This window comes from Panthera uncia, chromosome X (assembly GCF_023721935.1).
Source record: "Panthera uncia isolate 11264 chromosome X, Puncia_PCG_1.0, whole genome shotgun sequence".
Lineage (NCBI taxonomy): Eukaryota > Metazoa > Chordata > Mammalia > Carnivora > Felidae > Panthera > Panthera uncia.
Window position 1 is genome coordinate 37,584,366 of NC_064817.1, and position 24,611 is coordinate 37,608,976.

General features: G+C 37.3%; 1 protein-coding gene across 10 annotated transcripts in view; it reads left to right on the forward strand.

Annotated features, from left to right (window-relative positions):
- Positions 1 to 24,611, forward strand: part of KDM6A (lysine demethylase 6A) — a 206,335-nt gene that overhangs the window by 71,860 nt on the left and 109,864 nt on the right. For all 10 annotated transcript variants that reach the window (XM_049644576.1, XM_049644569.1, XM_049644570.1 and 7 more), the window contains one exon: positions 10,940 to 10,989. In XM_049644576.1, the coding sequence (XP_049500533.1) occupies positions 10,940 to 10,989 (50 nt within the window). The remainder of the gene's footprint in view (positions 1 to 10,939; positions 10,990 to 24,611) is intronic.

The following is a 24,611-nucleotide window of genomic DNA, read 5'->3' on the forward strand; positions in this document are numbered from 1 at the left end:
TAATTATATAATAATTATATAATATTATATATAATATATATAATATATATAATCTGTTAAGGATAATATAAGGAATATATATATAAATATCCCTGAGCTTCAGTCTTCTAATCTGAAAAGCAAGAGATAGAAGGTTTTGGGGATTGCTCTGTGAAACTGGTTAGTACTTAGAAAATGTCTTCAGGATCCTAGGTATTAATCATTATTTAACACTCTATGTTTTAATTTTAATTAAGGCTAGTAACTCATTTAAAGGAAACTGTTTTACAAAAGACACAGAAATCCTGTATAATACAAATTTTTAATGCCACATCTTGTACTTGGAGAGCATGCTAATTTGAAGGCACATAAACAGACCTAGACTTGAAAATTAGGTTTGTATATGGAGGATTGGACAGAGGTTCTTGCTGCTTTGTTGTCAGATAGATAGATAGATAGTAGCTTTTAAAACTTTATTAATCTATGAACTTAGCTATATTTTCCATTTATAAAGTGTCTGGCTATGAAGGTAATGAAGAGTCTAGGAATATTTGTTTTGGATGGTTTTTTTTCTTTTCTTTTTTGGGAGGTGAGGTGGGGGCATGTGGCAACTAGACTGTTGGCAAACTAGCTGGCAGGAGTAATCTAATAAGATGGGAGAAGAGAATGATAACCTTTGAGGATTTTAAGTCCTGGAAAAGAGGTACTCTGAGACCCATTTACTGTCATGTAGATGAACTGGCCATTGATAGCTAGGCAGTAGGTCAATGATTTGTAACAGGAAGGAGAAGAAGGTGGCAGTGGACGCAGTATATTGGTATATTTTTCTATTTTAATATTTTAGTCTATTTTAATATTTTAAGCTGATGGCTTCTGTTTCCTTGATGTTTTTTTAATCCTCCTTGAGTCTTTATTGACCACGTTTCCAAGATTTAAAAAAAAATTCCTTTCTATATACTAATTGTTGAATTCTTTCTGTCCACTCTTCACCATCTTCCTGTAAGTCCAGAAGTAGAGCCTGTCTCTAGCAGGCCCCTCCACACTCCATCACCACCACCACCACCACCAGTTTATGGAGACATTTGTTGCCTTGGGCTGCTTCCTCCTCTCTTTGGAACCCAGTACGAGATGAGAAGCTCTGGCCCCAACCAAATAGGCACTTAATTTTGGAGAAGAGATTATAAACCATGGCTTTTTAGGGAGTAAACAGGAACCATGCAACGAACATGTTGAATAAGCTCCTCAGGTGTATGTATGTGGGGGACTTACTGGTCCTGTTATTCTGAAGACGGTTCTTTAATTATAGTCCTGAGTCCTCTTCTTTGTGTGAAATTTTCTGAGCTTGGGGTTCCTTGTGAGAAACTGCTTCTACTTCTGCAGTACGGAATGGTAGAATCTGTTTTGTGTACATTTTGGACTGTGTTTTTTCTGTCCTTACTTGTCATTCTGATCCCATCTTGCTTCCTGTCTTACAGGAATTCCTAAAAATTTCTGATCTGCAGATGGTATACTTTGATTATCATTACTGTTATGGATTTATTCATTAAAAGATATTTCCTGTCTTGTCAGATGAATTTGAAGCAGAAGGGAAAAAAGATTTTCTAAAACAGTTTTTTAAAGCCTTTCTGGTTCGCAATTTGTTTGAAGAGTTTTAATTTTTAAAAACAATTTTGATCATCTGATTGGGTCATTTGGCTTCTAAGAATTTATCCTTATTGTAGGAAAACGAAGGCTCAGTGCACACGGCCTATTGCAGGTTGGATTCCTCTGGAGGGAGTTCAGCATTCAGGATATTTAGTAAGGAGGGCCTTTAGGATCAGCACCTGTGGAAGGTAGGGGACAAAGGATTGGATTGGAGAAGAGGGAGGAGTGGACAGAGGTGAGAAATTGAGCTGTCACAGCCTTGGCCAGGTCCGTGGGGAGCCTTGGAGCTAGAATGGCCCTTCAGAGCTATCCCAACTTCGGGGCAAGGTGAACAGGCCTTTATACTCCATCCTTTTGATATTGGATACTGGCCAGCCTGGGAGGGAGTGTGATCTCGGGCAAGGTGGCTCTGCACCTAAGGCAGCTCACTGCTGGAGGCTGTCTGCGGGCAGGACTCCCAGTATTCCTTCCTTGAAGCAGGATTTGAATGGGTTTTTGCTGCATCTACCATACCTCCTTGCCACTCCTCACCCCAAAGCTAACCCGTTAACCTTTGCCCAACCAAAGAGCTGATGGAGCTGTCAGACAGGCTGTGTTAAGCCATGGAGATGGGGCGGTGATTTCTCTTCCTTGGGTTGGAAAAGAATCCTAGAGAGCCCTGGGCTGTAGGACAAGCATAGATATTCTTGCGAATATATGTGATGGACCTTAGGAGCAGTTTAATAGAAATCGTAAGTATCTGTAAATATGTGTGGCAGATTATAGGAAATGATAATCACTAAGTTAAGTAAGTTATTTATAAAATTAAGTAGCAAATTACCTCAGACCACACATCAAAATTATAAGGTAAGAAACTTGGGAGATAGTAAGAATTCCTAAAGGAAAACAGTTGAAGGAGATCTAATAATTACCCGTTCCTGATATCAGCATGAAAACCTTGAAACTTTAAGTTTCTTTATGGTTCATGGTGAGCTGGGGGTTTTCTTTGAAATTCCTGCCAGGGATTGATTTCTCTCCCTTCCCTCCTTCCTTCAAGTAGTTTGTCATTTTGTTGCATTGTCTGTCACTTGTGGTCAAAATAAATTTTGGTTTTAGTTGCTCAGCAGTTACAGATGTCTAGGGCAAGTTTCCAGCCAAGAGTTGCTAATGTGAAGAGGTCTTAATCAGAGTAGATGAGCTCTCTTTGTCTTCTCTCTGTCTTTCTTGGGTGGAATGACAATACTCCATCCTAAGATATATGAAGTATAAGAACATAGAGTGCATGTTTTCCAGTCATAGATGTTGAGTTTGGCTTCTTCAAAAATTACTGTTTTTGTTTTTTTAATCCTTGCATGCTTCTCTTCATTGTTGTAGCTGTTAGAACTAAAGGTTGTGGTTCTTTTAAGAACCTGCTTTGTTTAAACTCCTTTCACTTAGAGAATCATTGGGAATTAGTTTGCATAGTATATATGTTTGCTATACAGTAAAAATTTGTGTTGAGATAGTAAAATAAAATGAAATAAAAACCCAAAGCACTGACCTAAACGGCCGTGTAGTATCCATAGAAAATGAATATTACGTATCTCTCTGAAAACCCATTGCGGTTGGGGTGATTGCTCACACATTGTCATTGTACTCACAGTCATTGCACTCGATTTTTCCACGCGACTTTAGTGTATTGAGTGGTTTTTGAACTGTGATATAAATATATATATTATAATATATATTTAAATATATAAATATAAAATAAAAAAAAAATATAAAGATCACCAGTGCCTCCACGCCTTTCATTGCAAATTTGGGAATCCCCGATTTTGCTCAGTCTGCTCATGGCCTAGAATTACAAAATGCACTGTAGAAATACTGAAGGGAGCAAAATAGTCACCATAACCCAGGCTGTCACAAGCCTGTGTCTAGGCAATAAGCACAAGTTATAGTAGCTTCAAGAACCAGAGAGCTGTAGCAGAACACAATGAAGGGAACACAAAGAAGACATATAGTTGGTGTCTCTTGTAGTAAGCCAGATGTGAGATACTAAAGACCTTGAGGAGTATATTAATTTAATAATGACAAGGAAGCAGTAAGTCTGAGATCTCAGTATGTGCATTAATTTGACTTGAAGGCCTCTGAAGGTGCTGATGTAGTGGTAAAAGGATTGTTTCTTTGCTTTTCCAACTTTCTGTCTGCTTGAATCTGTAATATTAAATCTTTTCAAACGTGTGGAGAGAGGGGGATGTGGGAACAAAGATCTGTTGTGGTGGATGCTGTTCAGAGGGCTTTTCAAATGTTAACATGTATTTAATATGTATTAATGCTGCATAAAAAGGAAAAGATGGGGGCGCCTGGGTGGCTCAGTCCGTTAAGCATCCAACTCTTGATTTCGGCTCAGGTCAGGATCTCACAGTTCATGAGTTCAAGCCCTGCATTGGGCTCTGTGCTGGCAGTGCAGAGCCTGCTTGGAATTCTTTCTCTCCCTGCCCCTCCCCTGCTCCACACACTCTCTCTCTCTCTCTTCAAATAAACTTAAGAAAAAGGGAAAAGATGTGTCTTAGGCAATCAGGATTTGAGAAGGCGAAAGGTGCTAGTGAGCTAAGTACATCAGTCATTTATATGAAATGAAATAGTTAATATAAGCTCTCTGAGATACTCATTTATTCCAGGGTATAAATAAAAATTTTTCATTCAAGCCTCAGGTAACAAAACAAAACAAATCAAAGAACTCTTTAGGCAACTGCAGCCTGTTCTGGCCTAAAGATGGCAGTCAGTACAGCTGACATAGCTTTGTTTCCTTCCAGACCCGCAGACTCATCCACTAGCAGCTAACCTGTAGTGTTATACACTGGCTACAAATACTGAGTTCTGCCTGCAGTTAGTACATAGCCTAATATTAGGAGTATAGACGGAATTTTAAATCTTTTCCTTCCTTGCATTTCTATCGCATCTAACTCTGAAGGCGGTTCCCTTTTTTTCTGGCAAGGCTGTCACCTTTAACTTACATTGTTGTTTCGTTTTATCCTGTGCTGCATATGTGGACTTGTCACCAGGCACACCCTCTTTGTTTTGTTTTGACAGTCTTAACCCAAAACCATAATATTTCCAAGCATGCCGAAGTCGTAAATCTTTCTTAACCCTCTTTACTCCCTACTGCATTTCTCTGGAAATATGGCTCTCTTTATTTAATTGCAAACAGATTCTTTTGTAGCTTTGAACTTCTCTTTTTATTCTTCAGTTACACCTTACTCTTTTATTGAAAAACTCTTTAGGCTGCTTGTGATCTCTAAAGAATTAACTAGAATTAAATGGCTTGATATCCACTCATTGTCAGGGAAATGCAAATCAGAACTACAGTGAGCAGTCACCTCACACCTGTCAGAGTGGCTAAAATCAACAAGACAAGAAATAACAAGTGTTGGCAAGGATGTGGACAAAGAGGAACTCTTGTGTGTTGTTGGTTGGAATGCAAACTGGTGCAGCCATTCTAGAAAACAGTAAGAGGTTCCTTAAAAATTTAAGAATAGAATCACAATGGAATACTACGTGGCAATGAGAAAGAATGAAATATGGCCTTTTGTAGCAACATGGATGGAACTGGAGAGTGTAATGCTAAGTGAAATAAGCCATACAGAGAAAGACAGATACCATATGGTTTCACTCTTAGGTGGATCCTGAGAAACTTAACAGAAACCCATGGGGGAGGGGAAGGAAGAAAAAAAAAAAAAAAGAGGTTAGAGTGGGAGAAAGCCAAAGCATAAGAGACTGTTAAAAACTGAGAACAAACTGAGGGTTGATGGGGGGTGGGAGGGAGGGGAGGGTGGGTGATGGGTATTGAGGAGGGTACCTTTTGGGATGAGCACTGGGTGTTGTATGGAAACCAGTTTGACAATAAATTTCATATATTAAAAAAAAAAAATTTAAGAATAGAACTACCCTACGATCTAGCAATCACACTATGGGGTATTTACCCAAAGGATAAAAAAACCCCACTAACTCAAAGAGATACATATGCCCCCAGGTTTATTGCAACATTATTTATGATAGTCAAACTATATTTATAATAGTCAAACTATGGAAGCAGCCCAAGTGTCCATCAATAGATGAATGGATAAAGAAGATGTGGTGTGTGTGTATACACATGCACATGCGCGCGCGCGCGCACACACACACACACACACTGGAATTTTATTATTCAGCTATAAAAAAAAAAGGAATGAAATCTTGACATTGCAACAGCATGGGTCGAGCTAGGGGAGTATATAATGCTGAGTGAATTAATTCAATCAGAGAGAGACAAATACCATATGATTTCACTCACATGTGGAATTTAAGAAACAAACGAGCAAAAGGGAACAAAAAAGAGAGAGGCAAACTAACCAAGAAACAGACTCTTAACTATAGAGAACAAACTGGTGGCTATCACAGGGCCGGTGGGTAGGGGGATGGGTGAAATAGCTGATGGGGATTTTTTTGTTTTAAATAACTAAGTCTTTTTTTTAATGCTTATTTTTTTGTGGGAGAGAGAGAGAGAGAGTGAGAGAGAACGAACACACAGGGTAGGGGCAAAGAGAAAGGGTGACACAGAATCTGAAGCAGGCTCCAGGCTCTGAGCTCTCAGCACGGAGCCTGACGCAGGGCTCAAACCCACAAACTGCGAGATCATGACAGCTGAAGTTGGACACTTAACCGACTGAACCACCCAGGCTCCCCAGTGATGGGGATTAAAGAGTATACACTTGTTATGATGAAAAAAATAAAAGGAAATTAAAAAAAAAAGGCTTAATGTCACAGTCTCTTAGTAAGTGGTGAGGTCAGGATTAGAACACAGGTTTACCTAAAGCTGCTTCTTTCATACTACATCCTATTGCCTTCCTGGGAGCCCTCCTTTGATGATGTTGACCATCTCCTAATTTTAACACAAGTACACTTATTTTAACATTTACACAAATAATATATTTGGTGTTTAAAGAAAAATATTATAAGATACATAACCATGAAAGTTAAATAGCCTGAGAGCTGGAGCCATGTGTTCACATCTGTATCTCACTGTTAGCCACTTAATACTTATGAAACACTACGTGAATGCTTTAATGACCCATTGGTCTTTTATCATCTAGAGGCACTTGTTTTTAAACATTTTTGATGCTTATCTTTTATAGACTTTTCTATTACAATAAATTTCCAATATTTGAAAACTGAATTAAACTCTGTAACTTTCTTTAACCCTGTGTATCATGTTAATTTCTCCACCTCAAAAATACACTTTGTAACATTTCAGTTTCCTGAATAAGTGTCTATCATACAGGTAGGAGAATTCTCTGTTGGATGTGTAAACTATTTCTTTTCTGCTATTAACATCATCAGTATATTGTCTATCATTGTAGCTAAATCTGTTTTTATTTTTAGAAGGAGTACATTGATGTCATAGGCTTTACTGAGCAACAGTACACACACACACACACACACACACACACACACACGCACACACACACCCTTGAAAAACGTGTTTGAACTGCATAGCTACATTTATATGTGGAATTTTTTCAGTAAATACACTGCAGTACTATAAATGTATTTTCTCTTAGGATTTTATTAACATTTTCTTAACATTAGCTTACTTTAAGAATACAGTATATAATACATGTAACATGCAAAATACATGTTAATCGACTCTTTATGTTAAAGCTTTCAGTCAACAGTAGGCTATTAGTAAAGTTTCTGGGGAGTTGAAAGTTCCATGTGGATTTTCAACTGTGTTGTGCAAGGGTTAACTATTAAAACTTTTGAGTGCTAAATTAAGCTACAAAAAAGTTTTACTAATTTATACTTATAGCACTAGTAGAATGAAAAAGCTGCCTATTTCCTTAACGTTTTCCCAGTTTGGGCTATTTCCATTATTATTATTTAATTTTATCATTTTCATGTATGAAAAATGGTATGTATATAGCGTGGCTATGAAGGACAAATGGCTGTGTATAGTACCCTTTTCCCGTCTGTATAGGTGATTCTTTTATCCTTGAAAATTTCCTTGTTTCTTCCTCTTCTCCTGTTTTCATGAGGTCAAGGGCCAAATAATGAACATGGGAGAAAGATTAAAGAACACTTAAGTTGTTATAATAGTTAAATTTAACTTGCTTCTCATTGTTTTCTCTTGTCTTTATTTTTTTCAGGCCTAGCTTCTTTGTTAGTACTTTGCCAGTTTTTAAATAATCTTTTAAATTATATTTTTCTTTTTTTTTAATCTAAAAAGACTACATGTGCTTATTTAAAAATGAAATAAAACTCAAAATTATGCAAAAGTAATTTGAAGTTTGTTCATAAATAAAGTCGCTTCCCAGGATTAAAAAGATGTGAGCTTTGGCAGTTGGTTGATAGCGAGTTGATATTAATTTGTTTTGGGCACATGACTCTTTGTTAGGTGGCAAAAGCAAACAAAAGTTTTGCCTGAAGTAATGTTAAAAAGATTGCCTAGTGGGATGAAGAAGGACTTCTTGAACTGGTGGAAAACTCAGGGATCACAAAGTGAAGATGAGATAATTTAGGGAAGTAAGAGCCTAGTAAGATACATGCTACAGTCATTGTGAAAAAGGTTTAAGCGTTATAAGGATGTCCAAACAAATGATTCCCCTTATTCTCTATTAAGGACTTTAGAAAAATCTAGTTGTAGTGGACTAGGAATTCTTTTTCGTGGATAGAGTAACTGACTTAGAGATTCGAAATGATGGCTTTGCTTTGAATAAAAGGATTTCACTAGAGAGACTCTGGTGATGGGCACTTTTATAGTCTTCAGAGTTTGAATGATTCATTTGGATCAGGAATCATAAAATATGTTTAAGATCTTTTCTTAGAATAGAATGCTAGGTCTAATGGGGTAAAGTAATAATTGTTGAGAAATGTGTAAATGAGTGGAAAGGTAACAAATGCTCATGGAAGGAAATGGGTGATTTACAAATTTATGCTGGCAGTTTGTTGACTTTGAATTTGAGGGTTTATATTCATTTCTTGGTTAATCATATTGTAGTACAGATGCCATGTTTCTCCCAACTGATAGTCACGTAGGCTTCAGTTTCAGTTACTTTGGAAGATACCATATTATCTCTTTAAGGGCTCCTCTAATTCTAAAATGTGAATTTTACGAAGTCATGTAACATATATTATTAGGTTATTGGAAATACAACCTCCCAAAGTTGTTGGGATTCTATAGCATCATTAAAAGGGCAGTCCAGATTTGACATGGTGACCGGACAAAATTGCTAGAGACTTGGACTTCTGTTGGTTAGGATGTTTTTAGACTCAAAAGCAAAGACCTGATTCTAGCTTAAATAATAAGCACATTAATCACCTCCCATAATTGGAAGTTCATAGGTGAGTTGTGTACTAGGCCTAGTTTGAGGTCTAGAAGTATCCAGCTACTTTCCACTTGTTTCTCTTCTATGGGCTTCATACTAAACATAGTTCCCTTTGTGGTGGCATTTGGTGATATATATGCTTCGTTGTTCGCATCCAGCAGTAGAGGGAGAATACCTTAACCATGACTGTCTTTTATAAATCAGTGATGATCTCTGGACATGAACCTTGTTTGACTATTCTCTTCCAGCTAGTTTGATAAATAAGTTGGTTTACTTTTCTTTTTAGAAGACCATTAATCAATGACCTTTATGAACTAGCACAAATCATGTGTGAACAACTAGAAAATGCAGGATGATTTGCAGTCAGCTTTTCACCAAAACTGGATGTGCTTCCAAGGATAGGTTGGTTGGCATCATCTTTATGCCAAAAGATGAACATTATTTAAGTTACTTATTCAGATATGTAATGATGTTTTTGGGTAATGCTTCTCTAATTTGAACTTGCTTAGAAAGTTCTCTGGATTGTATTCATATATATTTTGGCTGTTTACTGATAAACAGTATGGAAGCATTATACATGTAATTCTAGAAAATGCTAATTTCCATTTCCCTCCATTTTTATCATTGTAAAATTTTATTGCACTTGTTAAATCTTATTTGAAAAATCCAAGTCTTTTTTTAATTGAGGTATACTTGATGTATACCATTAGTTTCAGATGCTGTACAGCATAATGGTTCAATATATACATTGCAAAATCACAATAAGTAGTTAACATCCATTACTGTACATAAATGTTTTTTTCTTGGGGTGCCTGGGTGGCTCAGTCGGTTAAGCGTCCAACTCTTGGTTTTGGCTCCGGTCATGATCTCACAGTTCATGAGCTCAAGTCCCCATGTTGGGCGCTGTGCTTGCTGATGGAGTGGAGCCTGCTTGGGATTCTCCCTCCCTCCTTCCCTCTCCCCCTCCCCTTCTCTCCCTCCCCCTCTTCCCGTCCCCCTCCCCTCTGCCCTCCTCACCTCCTCTGCATGCTCTCTCTCAAAATAAATGAACATTAAAAAAATTTTTTTTCTTGTGATAAGAACTTTTAAGATTTACCCATCAACTTTCAAATTTGTGGTACAGTATTATTAACCTTAGTCAACCATGCTGTACATCACACCCTCCATGACTTACTGCTCATCGATTAAACAATTTTTTTTATGTTTATTCATTTTTGAAAGACAGAGACGGAGCACAAGCAGGGGTGGGGCGGAGCGAGGGGGACACAGAATCCGAAGCAGGCTCCAGGCTCTGAGCTGTCAGCACAGAGCCCGACGCGGGGCTCGAACCCATGAACCGTGAGATTGTGACCTGAGTGACCTGAGCCGAAGTTGGATGCTTAACTGACTGAACCACCCAGGTGCCCCCTCACTGAGTTTTTAGATCCACAGGAACTGTAGTTTCTCCCAAAGCCTTTTATGCCTTGGGGATTTAGGGTTGTGTGATGCCCTGTTTTAGAATTGAGTTGGAGCAAGGTAATTGTGGGATGGATTTTTTTGTTGATCATATGAAAGGAAGCATCGCAAAAGAAATACTCCCTTTGCTCTTGGAGGTGGTTGAGCTCTTGCTCATTCTTAGAAGTGAGGTCCCTTGTGGGAACAAATAACCTATCGTATTCTGGAGTAGACTCAGAAAATCTTAATCTTTTTATCAGATTTGGTCTGTGAGGAAGGTCATGTTGATTCAAGAGGAAGCCTAGATTCTGTTCAAGCTTAGGTTTGAGATGTGAGTGCAGTTTTACATTCATGAACTACTATATATTTGACATTTGTTACTATGTCTGACTATGAGGAGGGGGAGGCCCCAGATTTCTAAATTGTTTGCTCTTAAATATCACTGTCTGTTGGGAGGTGGTGGGTATGGTGGGAGGCTTGTTATAATGTTTCTAAAAACATGTATTGTTGATTTTGAAATGGGACATAATTGCGACTCATACTTATTTTCCCTTTTTCAGCATTATCTGCATACCAGAGGTACTACAGTTTACAATCTGACTACTGGAAGGTTAGTGAATATTTGCATGTCTGTTTCCTATTTATTTTTTGGGCCGATTACTACTGATTATGCTCAAAATAAACTGTGTTCTTTTTTTTCTTTGTTTTGTTAATTACTTAAAAATACTACTTCTAAGGAAAAGGGATTGGAAAGAAAAAATATGAATGTTCTTTGTACTATTTTGTGTGAACCACTTTATATTTTATTAAGAGAGATAGATTGCTCTGACACAGTTTATTGGCCAAAGATGATCTTAAGTGCAGGAGTTTAAAAGCAAGTATAACCAACGGCAACAAAATGATTCTTTGTTTTTTTTGCCTTAAGTTGGTACCTGGGAATAAAAGGCAGCTGAAGATGGGTGTATGAGACTGAAAAGGCCAAGCAAAATGGGAAAATTGTAATCCTTTTTAGTACAGTTTGTCTATGATTGGAGCTCAGAGGACAGTTGAGCCTTTTTTTTTTTTTTTTTTAAATGTTTATTTAGTTTTGAGAGAGAGAGCGAGCGAGCAGGGGAGGGTCAGGGAGAGAGAGAGAGAGAGAGGGGGGGGGAGAGAGAGGGAGAGAGAGAGAGGGACAGAGGATCTGAAGCGGGTTCTGTGCTGACAGCAGAGAGCCCAATGCAGGGCTGACTGAACCACTGAGCCACCCAGGCGCCCCAAACCTAACTGTTGTTTAAAAGTCTCACCTAAATGAAGAACTGTGCATAATAGTGAGTCATCCATTTTCTTAGTTTAAGTACTTCATAAAGTTACCGGGGCAGGTTAATCTTCACATCATGTTTATTTTTAAGCATAAATTTATTGACGAGTGGGGTTTCTTTAAATTGCCATTTTGGGTTTTTAAGATATATTTTATTTTTCCATCACCTAGTTTATCTTTCTTTATGATTTGTAGAAGTTTTGACAATATATTTTGGTAATTTAAAAAATGTATTGAGAATACTTTCTCCAGTCTTATGTTTTTTTATCATTATTATTATTATTTTTTACTATTTCTTTTTTTTTTAATTTTATTATTTTTTAAAATTGACATCCAGATTAGTTAGTATATAGTACAACAGTGATTTCAGGAGTAGATTCCTTAGTGCCCCTTACCCATTTAGCCCATCCCCCCTCCCACAACCCCTCCAGTAACCCTCAGTTTGTTCTCCATATTTATGAGTCTCTTCCGTTTTTTCCCCCGCCCTGTTTTTATATTATTTTTGTTTCTCTTTCCTTATGTTCATCTGTTTTGTCTCTTAAAGTCCTCATATGAGTGAAGTCCTGGGATTTGTGTCTTTTTCTAATTTCACTTAGCATAATACCCTCCAGTTCCATCCACGTAGTTGCAAATGGCAAGATTTCATTCTTTTTGATTGCCGAGTAATACTCCATTGTGTATATATGTGCGTGTGTGTGTGTACATATATATGTGTGTGTATGTATATATATATATACATACCACATCTTTATCCATTCATCCATTGTTGGACATTTGGGCTCTTTCCATACTTTGGCTATTGTTGATCGTGCTGTTATAAACATGCGGGTGCACGTGTCCCTTCGAAACAGCACACCTGTATTCCTTGGATGAATGCCTGGTAGTGCAACTGCTGGGTCGTAGGGTAGTTCTATTTTTAGTTTTTTGAGGAACCTCCATACTGTTTTCCAGAGTGGCTGCACCAGCTTGCATTCCCATTATCTTTATTTTTTAAAGCTCATTGAAGTGCAGTTTTTACATAGCATAAAATTCAACTGTTTTAACTATGCAATTCAGTGACTTTTAGTAAATTTTTAGAGTTGTACAACCGTAACCACAGTCTTATTTTAGGACATGTTCATCTCCCCCATAATGAAACCTCAGGCTCAACCTCTGGCAAGCACTAATCTACTTTCTGTCTCTATGTATTTGTATTTCTATTTCTGGATGTTTGGTATATATGGGATCATATCTTATATATTTTTTTGTGACTGGCTTCTTTCACTAAGCATACGTTTTCAAGGTTGATCCATTTGTAGCATTTATTAATACTTTATTTCTTTAGTTATTAGTAATATTCCATTGTATGGCTATACTGCATTTTATTCATTCATTAGTTGATGAGCATTTTAGTTGTCACTTTTTGGCTATTGTGACTAATGCTGCTTTGAACATTTGTGTTGTACATGTTTTGTGTGGATGGATATTTTCAGTCCTCTAGGGTAGATAGCCAGGAGTGCAATTGCTGAGCTGTAGGGCAAATCTGTATTTAACATTTTAAGAAACTGTTTTCCCAGAGTGGCTATAACGTTTTACACAGTTTCTCCACATCTTGTCAGTGCTTACAATTGTTCAGTTTTTGAGTGTAGCCAGCCATTCACGTGGGTGTGGAGTAGCATCTTGTTATACTGTTTATTTCCATTTTTCAAATGGCCGATGATGTTTAGCATCTTTTTATGAACATATTAGCTATTTATGTATATTCTTTTTTTATTACTTTTTTAATGTTTATTTATTTTTGACAGAGAGACAGTGTGAGCCAGGGAGGGGCAGAGAAAGGGAGAGGGAGGCACAGAATCCGAAACAGGCTCCAGGCTCTGAGCTGTCAGCACAGAGCCCGACGCGGGGCTCGAACTCACGGACCATGTGAGATCATGACATGAGCCGACGTCGGACACCCAGCTGACTGAGCCACCCAGGTGCCCCTAATATATTTTAATATATAGTAGCACTCTGGTACCCTTTCCCCATTGTTCTTGTTTTTAGGATTTCCTTGGCTGTCCTTTCTTGGTTGTTTTTCTAAATAAACTAAATTGTTTAGGTCCACACAAATATCTGATGATTTTTTTCTCTGGTTTTTTTGAATTATAATTTACATTATTTATTTTAAGTGTACAAGCTTGCTGTGTTTTGGCAGTATATATGAGGTTGTGTAACCATTACTACAATTAAGATATAGAACACTTCTGTCGCTCAGTGTTCCCTTGTGCCCCTTTACAGTTGAGGCCCATTCTTGACCCCCGGTCCCAGTTAATTATTTGCTTTCTATCTCTCTAATTTTGCCTTTCCTAGAATGCCCACAGCTGGATCCAAGTATTTTTTTGCTTTTCATGTCTTTCATTTAGCATGCTAATTTTGAGACTCATCCATGTTGTTGTGTTAATATTGTCTTCTTTTTAAGCTTTAAGTAGTATTTCATAGAATGATTATGCCACAGTTATTCCGCTTATCAGTTGATAGATATTGTGTTGTGTCCAGCTTTATATTTCTTTAGGTACGTATAAATGAAATGCTGTGAACATTATTGGTCTTCATGTGACCATAGGTTTTCATTTTTCTTGGGATATGTACGTAGGATTTGGAAATCCTGGGTCACATTGCAGTTGTACGTTTAACTGCCAGACTGGTTTCCAAAGTGGCTGTACCATTTTACATTCCAACTAGTAACTTGACTTTAGCCATTCTAGTAGGTTTTTCATCTTGGTTTTATGTGCATTTTCCTGATGATAGTGATGTTGAGCATCTTGTGTGTGCTTTTGGCCTTTTCTTTTGTTAATTTACCTGCTTACACCTTTTGCTCATTTTTAACTTCTTTTTTTGTCTTGAGTTGGATGGGCTATGTATGTATTCTGGAGGAAAGCCCTTTGTCAGATCCCGGTATTGGAAATACTTTCTCACAGTCTTTGTCTTGCCCTTTTGTTTTCTTAATTGTGCCTTTTGAAGAGCAACTCTGAAACTGGTTCCTGTACTCAGAAGGCAGGGAGAGACCAGCCAAGAAAGGGGCAGGCCCACGCCAGGTTGGTAGGTGGCACTTTTAATAAGCAAAGGAACTTATGTATGAGGCTTGTCTTGGGCTGCTGTGAGATGAATAGGTCCCTGCACCCACCTGCCAAATCTTAAAAGTTTTTAAAGAGGCCTTAACTGGGTTTAGTCTGTATGCTGTACAAGTGTTCTTTTCAATGGCGTTCCCCAACGATAATTTTAGATTTACTGTCTTATAACTCTCTTTCCTTTTAATAACTGTAGAATCGGTATGAAGTATGCCCTCTTTTGTTCTGATATATATTTTTTTCTTGATCAGCCTGGCTGATCTCACAGAGGCTTATCAGGTTTATTGATCTTTGTAAAAAAAAATCTTTGTTCCATAGATTTTTCTTTTTTTAGTATTGTTTTCCTGTTTCATATTTCATTGATTCTCTATTTCATTGATTCCTGATTGTCTTTTGTATTTGTTCTGCTCACTCTGTGCTTAATTTTATTATTTCTTTTTTCTTTTGGAGAGAGTTCTGTGCATACCCCCTTGAGCGGGGGCGGGCCAAAGGGAGAGGGAGGGAGAATCTTAAGCAGGCTCCATGCCCAGCACGGAGCCCCACACAGGGCTGTGAGATTACTACCTGAGCCTAATCAAGAGTGGAACGTTTAACCCACTGAGTCCTACCCAGACGCTCCTCTCATTATTTCTTCAGGTGGAAGCTTAGATGATTGATTGTCTATCTTTTTTCCCCTAATATAAGTATTTAAAGTTATATAGTTCTCTTAGCAGTGCTTTAATTGTATCCCACGAATTTTTATATTTTGTATTTTTGTTATCATTTTATTTGAAAATGTCTTCTACTTGTGCTTTCTTCTGACCCATGGGTTATTCGGATATAAATTGTATAATTTCAAAATATTTGGGTTATTTTAGATATCTTGTTGTTAATGATTTCTAGCTCCGTTTTACTTATACAACATACTTTGTATGATTTCATTCTTTTGAAATATGTTGAGACTGTTTTATTGGTTCAACACTTGAAAACAGCTACATGATTTGCATTTTTGGTTGTACCGTGCTAAAAACAACAGGTAAAAGCAGTCGGTAGTGTTTTTCAAATTTCTATCTTTGATTTTTGTCCTTGTCATATGCTGAGAGTTCTCTTATGATTTTGGAATTGTCTTTTAATTTTGCACTTAAAAAATACATTTTGAAGTTTTCTTACTAGTATGCACACATTTATGATTGCTATTTTTGTCTGATGAATTGACCCTTTTATCATTATAAAATATTTTTTTTACCTCTGGTTATTCCTTTTGTCTTGACATGTGTCATCTGATTTTAAACAGCCATCCTGTCCTTAGGCTTGTAATTTATGTGAGATCCTTTTCCTTCCAACCTATTGGTGTCTTTATTTTTACAATTCTTCTTTTGTAGACAATTTATAAATGTGTCTTGCTTTTTTACCCAATATGAAAGTTGGTTTTTTACTTGTACTGTTTAACCATTCACAGTAATGCACTCATTTATATGATTGGGTTTGCATCTTTAAATTTGATTTTTCCTTTTATGTTTGTCCACTCAGTTTCTTGGTCTTATGTTCCTTCCTGCTTACTTCCCTTACCCCTTTTTTATACTTCAATCTTTTTTACAATTTCACTTTACTTTTCCTGTTATCTGTTCCAGCTGTTCTTTCCATTATTTGTTCACTGGTGGTTCTAGGGATTATAGTATATATCGTTAATTTTTACCAGTCAAGTGTCCATTAATGTTGTATCAGTTCACATAAAATGTAGAAAGTGTGCAGTTATATAGGTTCACGTCTTACCCAGCCATGGCCTTTATGTGACAGTTGTTACAATATGTATTAAGTTTATTAACTCCACAAGATGATGTTCTTTTGCTTTGAACAGGTCCATATATTACAGTGCAGTAGTAATTGCTTGTATTTACCCATATGGTTACCATTTCTGATACTCTTCATTACCATATATATATATATATATATATATATATATATGGTAATGAATACATATATATATATTTTTTTTTTTTCGACTTCAGTTTTGAAGGTCATTTTTGCTGGGTATGGAATTATGGGTTGGCTTGCCTTTTTTTTTTTTTTTAAAGTGAAGTTCTGACTTCTTGCCTCCATATTTCCTGATGAGAAATTAGCTCTTAATTGAACCACTGTCCCTGTACACCATTTGTTTGCTTCTTTCATGATATGCTTTTTCTCTTTGGCCTGATCATGATCTACCTTTTCATGGTTGTCTTCATATTTATCCTGTTGGAGCATTTTGAATTTGCATTAAATAGGGGAAAGTTTTGTCATTATTTCTTCAAATAATTTTTTTGTTCATTCTCTTTTCTTCCGGGAACCCAATTCCATGCAGGTTAGATAATTTGTCTTTATGTAAATGTCCCTGAGGGGCTCTTAATTTTTCTTTTTCTCTGTGGTCTTCACATTGGATAGTTTTTCTGTTTCAAAGTTTATTTTTTCTTTCCTTTGTTGTTATTTAATTATTAACTCAGTCCATTGAATTTTATTTCAGATATTCTATTTAACAGTTATAGATTCTTCATTGGGTTCTTTATTATTTCTCTTTCTCCGTTGAGATTTCCTGTCTATTTATTATGAGCGTATTTGTTGATGATAATTAGAATAGCCACTGTAAAGTTCTTGTCTGCTATTTTCTAGTATCTTTATCATTTTGGGTTTGGTTTCAGTTGATTTTCTTCTTTCCTGAGAATGTGTTCTGTTTTCCTGGATCTTTATATGGTGTGTAATTTTGTGTGGGGGACTGGTCATTATGAAAATTATGCTAACTCTTGGTTCTATTATTTTCTTCTAGTGAGTGTGTGTGTGTGTTTGATTTTTGTCTTTTATCAGGCAGTTATCTGTATTGGACTTGAACTGCAAACTCACTTCCTTGGAGTACAACTTAAGTATCAATTTAGATCTTTTGTCTTTAGCTATGTTAAGTCTGTAACTTGCATGCAGGAGTCAGTCAGACATGTTGATAGAATTTAGAATTCTCTTCTGTGGCTCTTTGTCTTCTGGAATTTGTTTTAATTTAGTGGGTTGTGATTTCTCCTGGTTCCAGTCTTCTGTTTGTCTATATTAGAAAGACTGCTTTCTCTACTAGTGACCCACTCCTGTGTGCTATGCCTGGCACCAAGTTAGTAGCCAGGAAAATCGAGCTCAGTCCTTACAACTTTCCATCCTCTGAGCATGGCCTTCTGTATTGGTTTCCTATGGCTGCTTTAACAAATTACCACAAATATAGTGGCTAAAAACACAAATTTAATTATCTTACAGTTTGAAAGTCAGAGTCCCAAATGAGTCTTAGGGGGTTAAGTCAAGTTATCCGTAGGGCTGGTTCCTTCTGAAGGCTCTATTGTAGCGTCTGTTTGCTTGCCTTTTTTTCCAGCTTCTGAAGTTTGCCCACATTCTTCTGGCTCATAACCCTGTATCTTATTGCATTTTGACCCCACGTTGCCTTCCTTGGCCTTTAACTGTCTTGTCCCCTCTTACTAAGGACCCTTGTGTCTAACCTGGATAATGCAGGATAATCTTCCCATCTGACGATCCTTCATTTTATCACAACTGTGAACTATCTTTTGCCTTGTAAGGTAAATATTCTCAGTTAGGATATTGACGTTTTGGGGGCCACTATTCAGACAGCCACATCTTTCCACCAGAATCTGCCTGTTTCTGTTTACTTTTGAGTGCCTTTTGTTAGCTGCTTTATTTTATGTATTGTACATTCTATAAACTAGAGTTTATAGTTTTTATAAAACTGTAGTTATTTATATTTATTACCTCTAGGAGGGTCTTCTCCAGTATCATCTTACTTAGCCTTCATTGGAAGCAGTAGTGTGATATGTATGGATACCACTTTGCTTGCTTTTGAACTTAATAAAAATGTAATCGTGCAGCATATTTTTTAAGTCTGTCTTCTTTCACTCAGTACCGTGTATGGTAGAGTCACCCCTGTAGTTGTATATTGCAGTAGTTTGTTTTCATTGTGGTATAATATTTCATTACATGAATATGCCACAACTTATTCATTTTGTTGTTTAAAGACATTTGGTTTTTAATGAATTTTGGCTGTTGCTGATTATAACTGCAAGTTCCTGATGCCTGGTAGTTGTCTGATGCTTGAAAACAGATGTAAAATAATATTTTGTCTAGCTTTTCTAGCTATAATTATTCAGATAGAAGAGAGAAATTAAGTACAAAACAGATTAGTCTACCATTGCCAGAAGTGGAACTCCCTCTAATCTTACCTATAATAAGGAAAGCTTAATATAGAATTTATTATTTAACAACTTACTGTAGATATTTGTGATAATAAGAGAACATAATTACCGAATGCCCAATACATGGAATACTAATAAGCCATCAGAATCATTTATCATTGGTAGTGTCTTATTGTAGAGTTCTTAACAAGCAATTTGAGATCCTCCCGAGGGTCAACTGACTCCCCAAATACGAAGAGCACAAACCCAAGTTTGTTGCTTATCAGGATAAAGAAGAGCACCACTTCTGCAAAGCTTTGTTGTTATCACAGGGAGGAAAGTGAGGTCAGACTTGATTGAGAAGTGAAACTTTGTTTTAAGGCAGGTCTTCAGTTTGGGAGCTTGATTGGGTAAGAATCTCCACGTATGTAATGGTCTGGATATGGCAGTTATGGCTAGGCAAGGAGTTTGAGTTAAGGGATTCAGAGAATCTTGGGCCTCAAACTGTTGTTGATGCTTTTCACGAAGAGTTGGTGGTTCCTGTAATAATGGAGAAACGATGTGCCTGGGCAGGACACATGGAAAAGTGAAGTAAGGCTAATTAATGAAAACGGAGGACTAGCAAAGTCGTGTTAACATTGACAGTCAGGGGTAGGTTAGGTTCTCAGCTCTCCAGGTTAAGCGTGGGAGTAGACAGACATCTTTGGTTCTCTCAGGATAAAGAACTTGTGCCAGCTTTTGTCAATTAAAGACATGAATGCCACTTACTTTAATTTCTATTTTCTAAGTATCGATAAACAATATAACAGTATTATTTGTGATCCAGTGAGTATTTACCCAGTGAACATACTTAGTGGCTGGTGGTGATCCGAATTGACATTCACGGCAGTGAAAATCACTGTTTAGGTTTAACTTTTTATTTTTATATTATTTTGTCTGATTTTGTGTGATTTATACCCACAATGTATTGTAAATTGAAGAATGTAAGTATGTGATTGATTTTTAAAAGAAATATGACTGAGATAATTATCTCCTGAGTTTTAGTTGTACTTATTTCTTCAAAGCACATCTCTTCAAGCCTGTCCTCTACAATTAGATCTTAGAAAAATAAAACGATTCCCCATTCTGCAGGGTCTCAGTTATTCATCTGAAATTCTTGAATCCAGAATTGTGTAGAGTTGGGAGGATTTTTTTTGGATTTCAGAAAGATAACAATGCCCTTACTATATTATATTACACACTATCCCCTGTGGCAACAACATATTTACATCTCTGCAGTGATCGTGTGATTGGTTATATTAAGTGGTAAGTAAAGACTTGTGTCAGTTCAAGTCTGGGTTTTCCTACCCAAAAAGTTTTGGTGGTTGATTTATGATAAACTTTAGTTTTTGTTAGAGCCTTTTGGAATTCTGGTTGGACAGTTGATCTGTAATCAGTAATTAAATCTTAATCTTTGGTTAACATTCCAAAACTCAGTAATGTTTATTATGGAATTAAAAATTTTATTTCTTGAGAAATCGTACTTGTTCTTACCTAGTTCAGTACAAAGGAGTCATTTTTGAAATGGTGAAAATTTGCCAGTCCTCTCATGGCTACTGTGTCATGCCATTATATCTTGACTATTAGTGATTGTAATAAGTAGCTTTCTAGTGCTAGCTAATAATAAACAAAAGCTTACTTACTCAGCAACTCTATATACCGTGTAGAAATAGCATAATAATTTAAAACACAATATAGGGAGGAAAAACTTTGCTCTGACTACTTAAATTCGTGGTGAGGGCCTGTGAATTACTTAAAACAGATAACCATGAGGGGGAAAAATTGTTTATACATGCAGTGCATATACCTGTGGGAGAACTCAGTGATGAGTAATTCCAAGGCTGGTTAGAATTTGGAGCTATACGCCAACTGAGTAGGTGATGGGGTGGGGGGCGGGGAAGGACACTTAAAGAAAACAACTTTTGGGAAAGATAAATGAGCCCTTAGGAGAATAGATGGGAGATAATGATAGTCTTGTGACAAAGTCCATTAGAGTTGCTCTATGGGAGGGAGTTTATGACCCTTGGATTCTTTCAGGAGGCTCTGCTTTTGCACACGAGGGATTCAAGGAACTCGAATGCTTTCAGCTCAAAATTATTCTTACGCCAAAATGGCATACTTCATAGTACCATGTCCTGATCCCCTTTAGCAACAGCAGCAAAACCTAAGCTCTTTCGTGAGTCAGGAAAGTTTACTTTTTTTTTTCCTTTAATGTTTGTTTGTTTGTTTGTTTATTTATTTAGAGAGCAGCAAGCGCTAGTGGGGGAGGAGCAGAGAGAGGGAGAGAGAGACAGACAGACAGACAGACAGACAATCCCAAGCAGTTAGCAGGCTGTCAGTGCAGAGCTGGATGCGGGGCTCGATCTCATGAACCGGGAGATCATTCATGAACCGGGAGATCATGACGTGAGCCAAAATCAAGAGTCGGACGCTTAACTGACTGAGCCACCCAGGTGCCCCTGAGTCAGGAAAATTTAGAAATTGCTGTTATGGTTTATACTATGAAGTAGAAAGGTAGGAATAAAAAAGTGTGTGCTTTTACTGCTCTTATGTGTTTGAGTCTACAAATAGAAGACTGTAAGGACACGTGTTAAAATGGGAAGAAGTTCCTGATGACTTCTCTTAAGTATACTTTTTTAAACAATTCTGTTACACTTTTATTTATAATTGTGAACTTTTAAAGTAAATAAAACCTACTCTTTTTCCATCTTTTTTTTCCCCACTTGAATTTAAAAAAAGAAAGAAAAGCTTTTGAATTATGGTAGCATGCTTGTCTAAAAGAACCATTGATTAATAGTTGCAGAAACTAGGGAACTAGTAGAATCTGTGCTCATCTTCTGACTCTTCAGGGACTTTTTCTTTCTTTTCTTTTCTTTTTTTAAATGTTGTATTTATTTTTGAGAAAGTGCAAGTGGGGGAGGGGCAGAGAGAGAGGGGCAGAGGATCTGAAGCAGGCTCTGAGCTGACAGCAGAGAGCCTGATGTGGGGCTCAAACTCATGAACTCTGAGATCATGACCTGGGCCGAAGTTGGATGCTCAACCAACTGAGCCACCCAGGTGCCCCAGGGACTTGTTCTATCGCGTTATTTACATCCATCATAAATGGCTTTTACCTTCATTAACAAGGGCTTTGTTGGCAATACAGGGATAAGATAGTTCCTGCTCCCGAGGTGCCGAGACACGAATAAACATAGGTTTTTGGTAAGTGGCCAGAAACATTGCTGAGGGCCATGAGGGAGGCAGAAGTATGTGTCTTTGAGTAAAGGGTGTGGGGAGTGGGGATGAGAAAGACTCCACGGAGAAGTTGCAATTTGAGGGAAGGATTAGTGGGAGTTTTCCAGCTAAGAGATGTGGAGAGGCAGAGAACTGAGCCAGCACATGAAAGTGTACAATAGGTGTTTAGGGAACTTTCAAGGGTTGGTCTAGAGCAGAGGCCCAAACACTTTCTTAAAAGGATGAAATGGTAAATGTTTTCGGCTTTGTGGGCCAAGAGACAGTGTAACCATTATAATACGTAAAGATTAGTTTTGGTTCTTAGGCTTTAAAGAAAAAATTTGACCGGCTGTAATTTGTGGACTCCTGTTTTAGAGCCTGGGGTTATTGTTGGCGTAAAGTGGGCAAAAGAAGGCAAGGGCCAGATGGATAGTAAATGGGTTTACAACAGCAATCTGGAGTCTTCGATTTGTCTCAGTATTTGTTCAATATCTAGTCAGTTTCTATAGGGCTGGAAGTCAGAGTCATAAAATTCAGTAAAACACAGTGACTTCCAACGATTAATTGGAATTGCATTGACTTTGTACATTTTGTACATTAAAAAAAGAAACTCTCCTTGTAAAGAGACTACTGTCTTTCTCAATAAAATTTTATGATTTCTCTATAAAGTTCTTGTGCATATTATAAAGTGTATTTTATATCTTACAGCTTTATTGCTATTATAAACGTCATTTTAATTTTTTAAAATCTCTGCTGATATATAGAACTGCAGTTGGCTTCTATGCGTGAAGTTAAATTTATCAAGCAATTTCACACTAAGTTTTACTAACTTGACTGATTTAACTTTGTTAGCTTGGATTTTCGTGTAGATTAACCTGCCTTTTAATTAATGATAATTTTGTTTCTTCATTTCCAATTCTTTTTTCCTGCTGTTGAGGTAACTCGGATGCCAGCACAGCATTGATTGAAAGAGGTGATAGGAGAATAGAAAGGAACTTCTTCACTCTAATGAAAGCCAACTTTTAAAAATTTCATTTTAAAAGTCAACATTTTTCTTTTGTATGCAAATGTTTATTCTGCATCCGCTGAGATAGTTTTGTATTTTTTCTGTTTAAACCAATTTTGTATTTCTGAGGTAAGTGCACACTGGTAATGAGTTTTTATCATTGTTACGTATCTCTGGATCAGGGTCACTAACATGCGGTATCTTGACATTTTGGTTCATGATTGAAATTGGTCTCTCTTTTTCCTTTCTTGAGTTGTCTTGATCTGATGCCTTGGAGCCGGTCAGACATTCTGAGGAGCTGGTCAGGGGAAGAGGAAGCAGAGAGCAACAACCCTTTCCTTTAAGGGAATCATGAAATCATACACATCCCTTCATATATCTCTGCCTGGCGAGAATGTAGCAATATGAGCATCCCGAGCTGCAAGGGAGGCTGAGAAGTGTCTTTACTTTGTCTGATTGTAATCGTAATAGGATAGAACACAGTGAAGAGAAGGTACCCGTGTTGTTGCAAAGTAGACTACACTTGTAATACAGATTAGCTCATGGTATTGGTTAGTTAGGGAATTAGAATTGTGGCTGTATGACCTGAAAGTCTTCTTGTTTCACTTCAATGTTTTTTCTAGATAATGGGAATATAATGATAACCGTCTTAGGAAAAAAGAGAAGGCTCTTAGCTTGGCTGTCGCTCTAGCAGCAGGAGTGCTAAGTCCAGATTTTAAGAAAATGAACCACGAGGACCTGCATCCTCGTCCTCAGAAAGGCACATCGCCGCTCTTGTACAGTCACAGCTCTCAGCACTTTCAGTACCTGCCAGCACTGCTCTAGTGAAAGGGGTGCCAGCATTCCAACTCCATTGTTTGGTTAATTTTTAATATCAACTGTGGCAACCCATGACCATGCTGAGCCTCCTGCTTGAATGGTTCAGCCCATCTCCGGATACCAACCCATGACTGTTTTTGAAAATCCTCTGGTTATGTTGCATAGGTTTTGAGGAGTCTCGTCCATAACTCTAGTTTATTTCTGAGTCCTCTTAGTTTTAATGTGCAGGGTGGTTGTTGTTGTTGTTGTTGTTGTTGTTGTTGTTTTTACAGCACCGACACTTCCCAAGAATTTTATGTATCATGTTTTATCCATGGAGCAATTATCAGGTGCCAGAAAAGTTTTTGGTGGTGTTAGATACACCGTCTCCTTTAGTTTTCCTAAAAATTTCAGGTGCCAGGTAGTATTTTATATGGTTGATCTTACTTCATTCCTCAGAGCAACCCTCTGAAACTGATCAATTAACTTGTTTCCTGAGTCTTAATAGATAGTAAATGACAAGACTGGAATTCCAACCCAAGTCTGATGGCCTCTGCAGCCCGAGTTCTTGATCACTGTGCAATATTACACACATGTTTTGGAAGCAGAACTTCTACT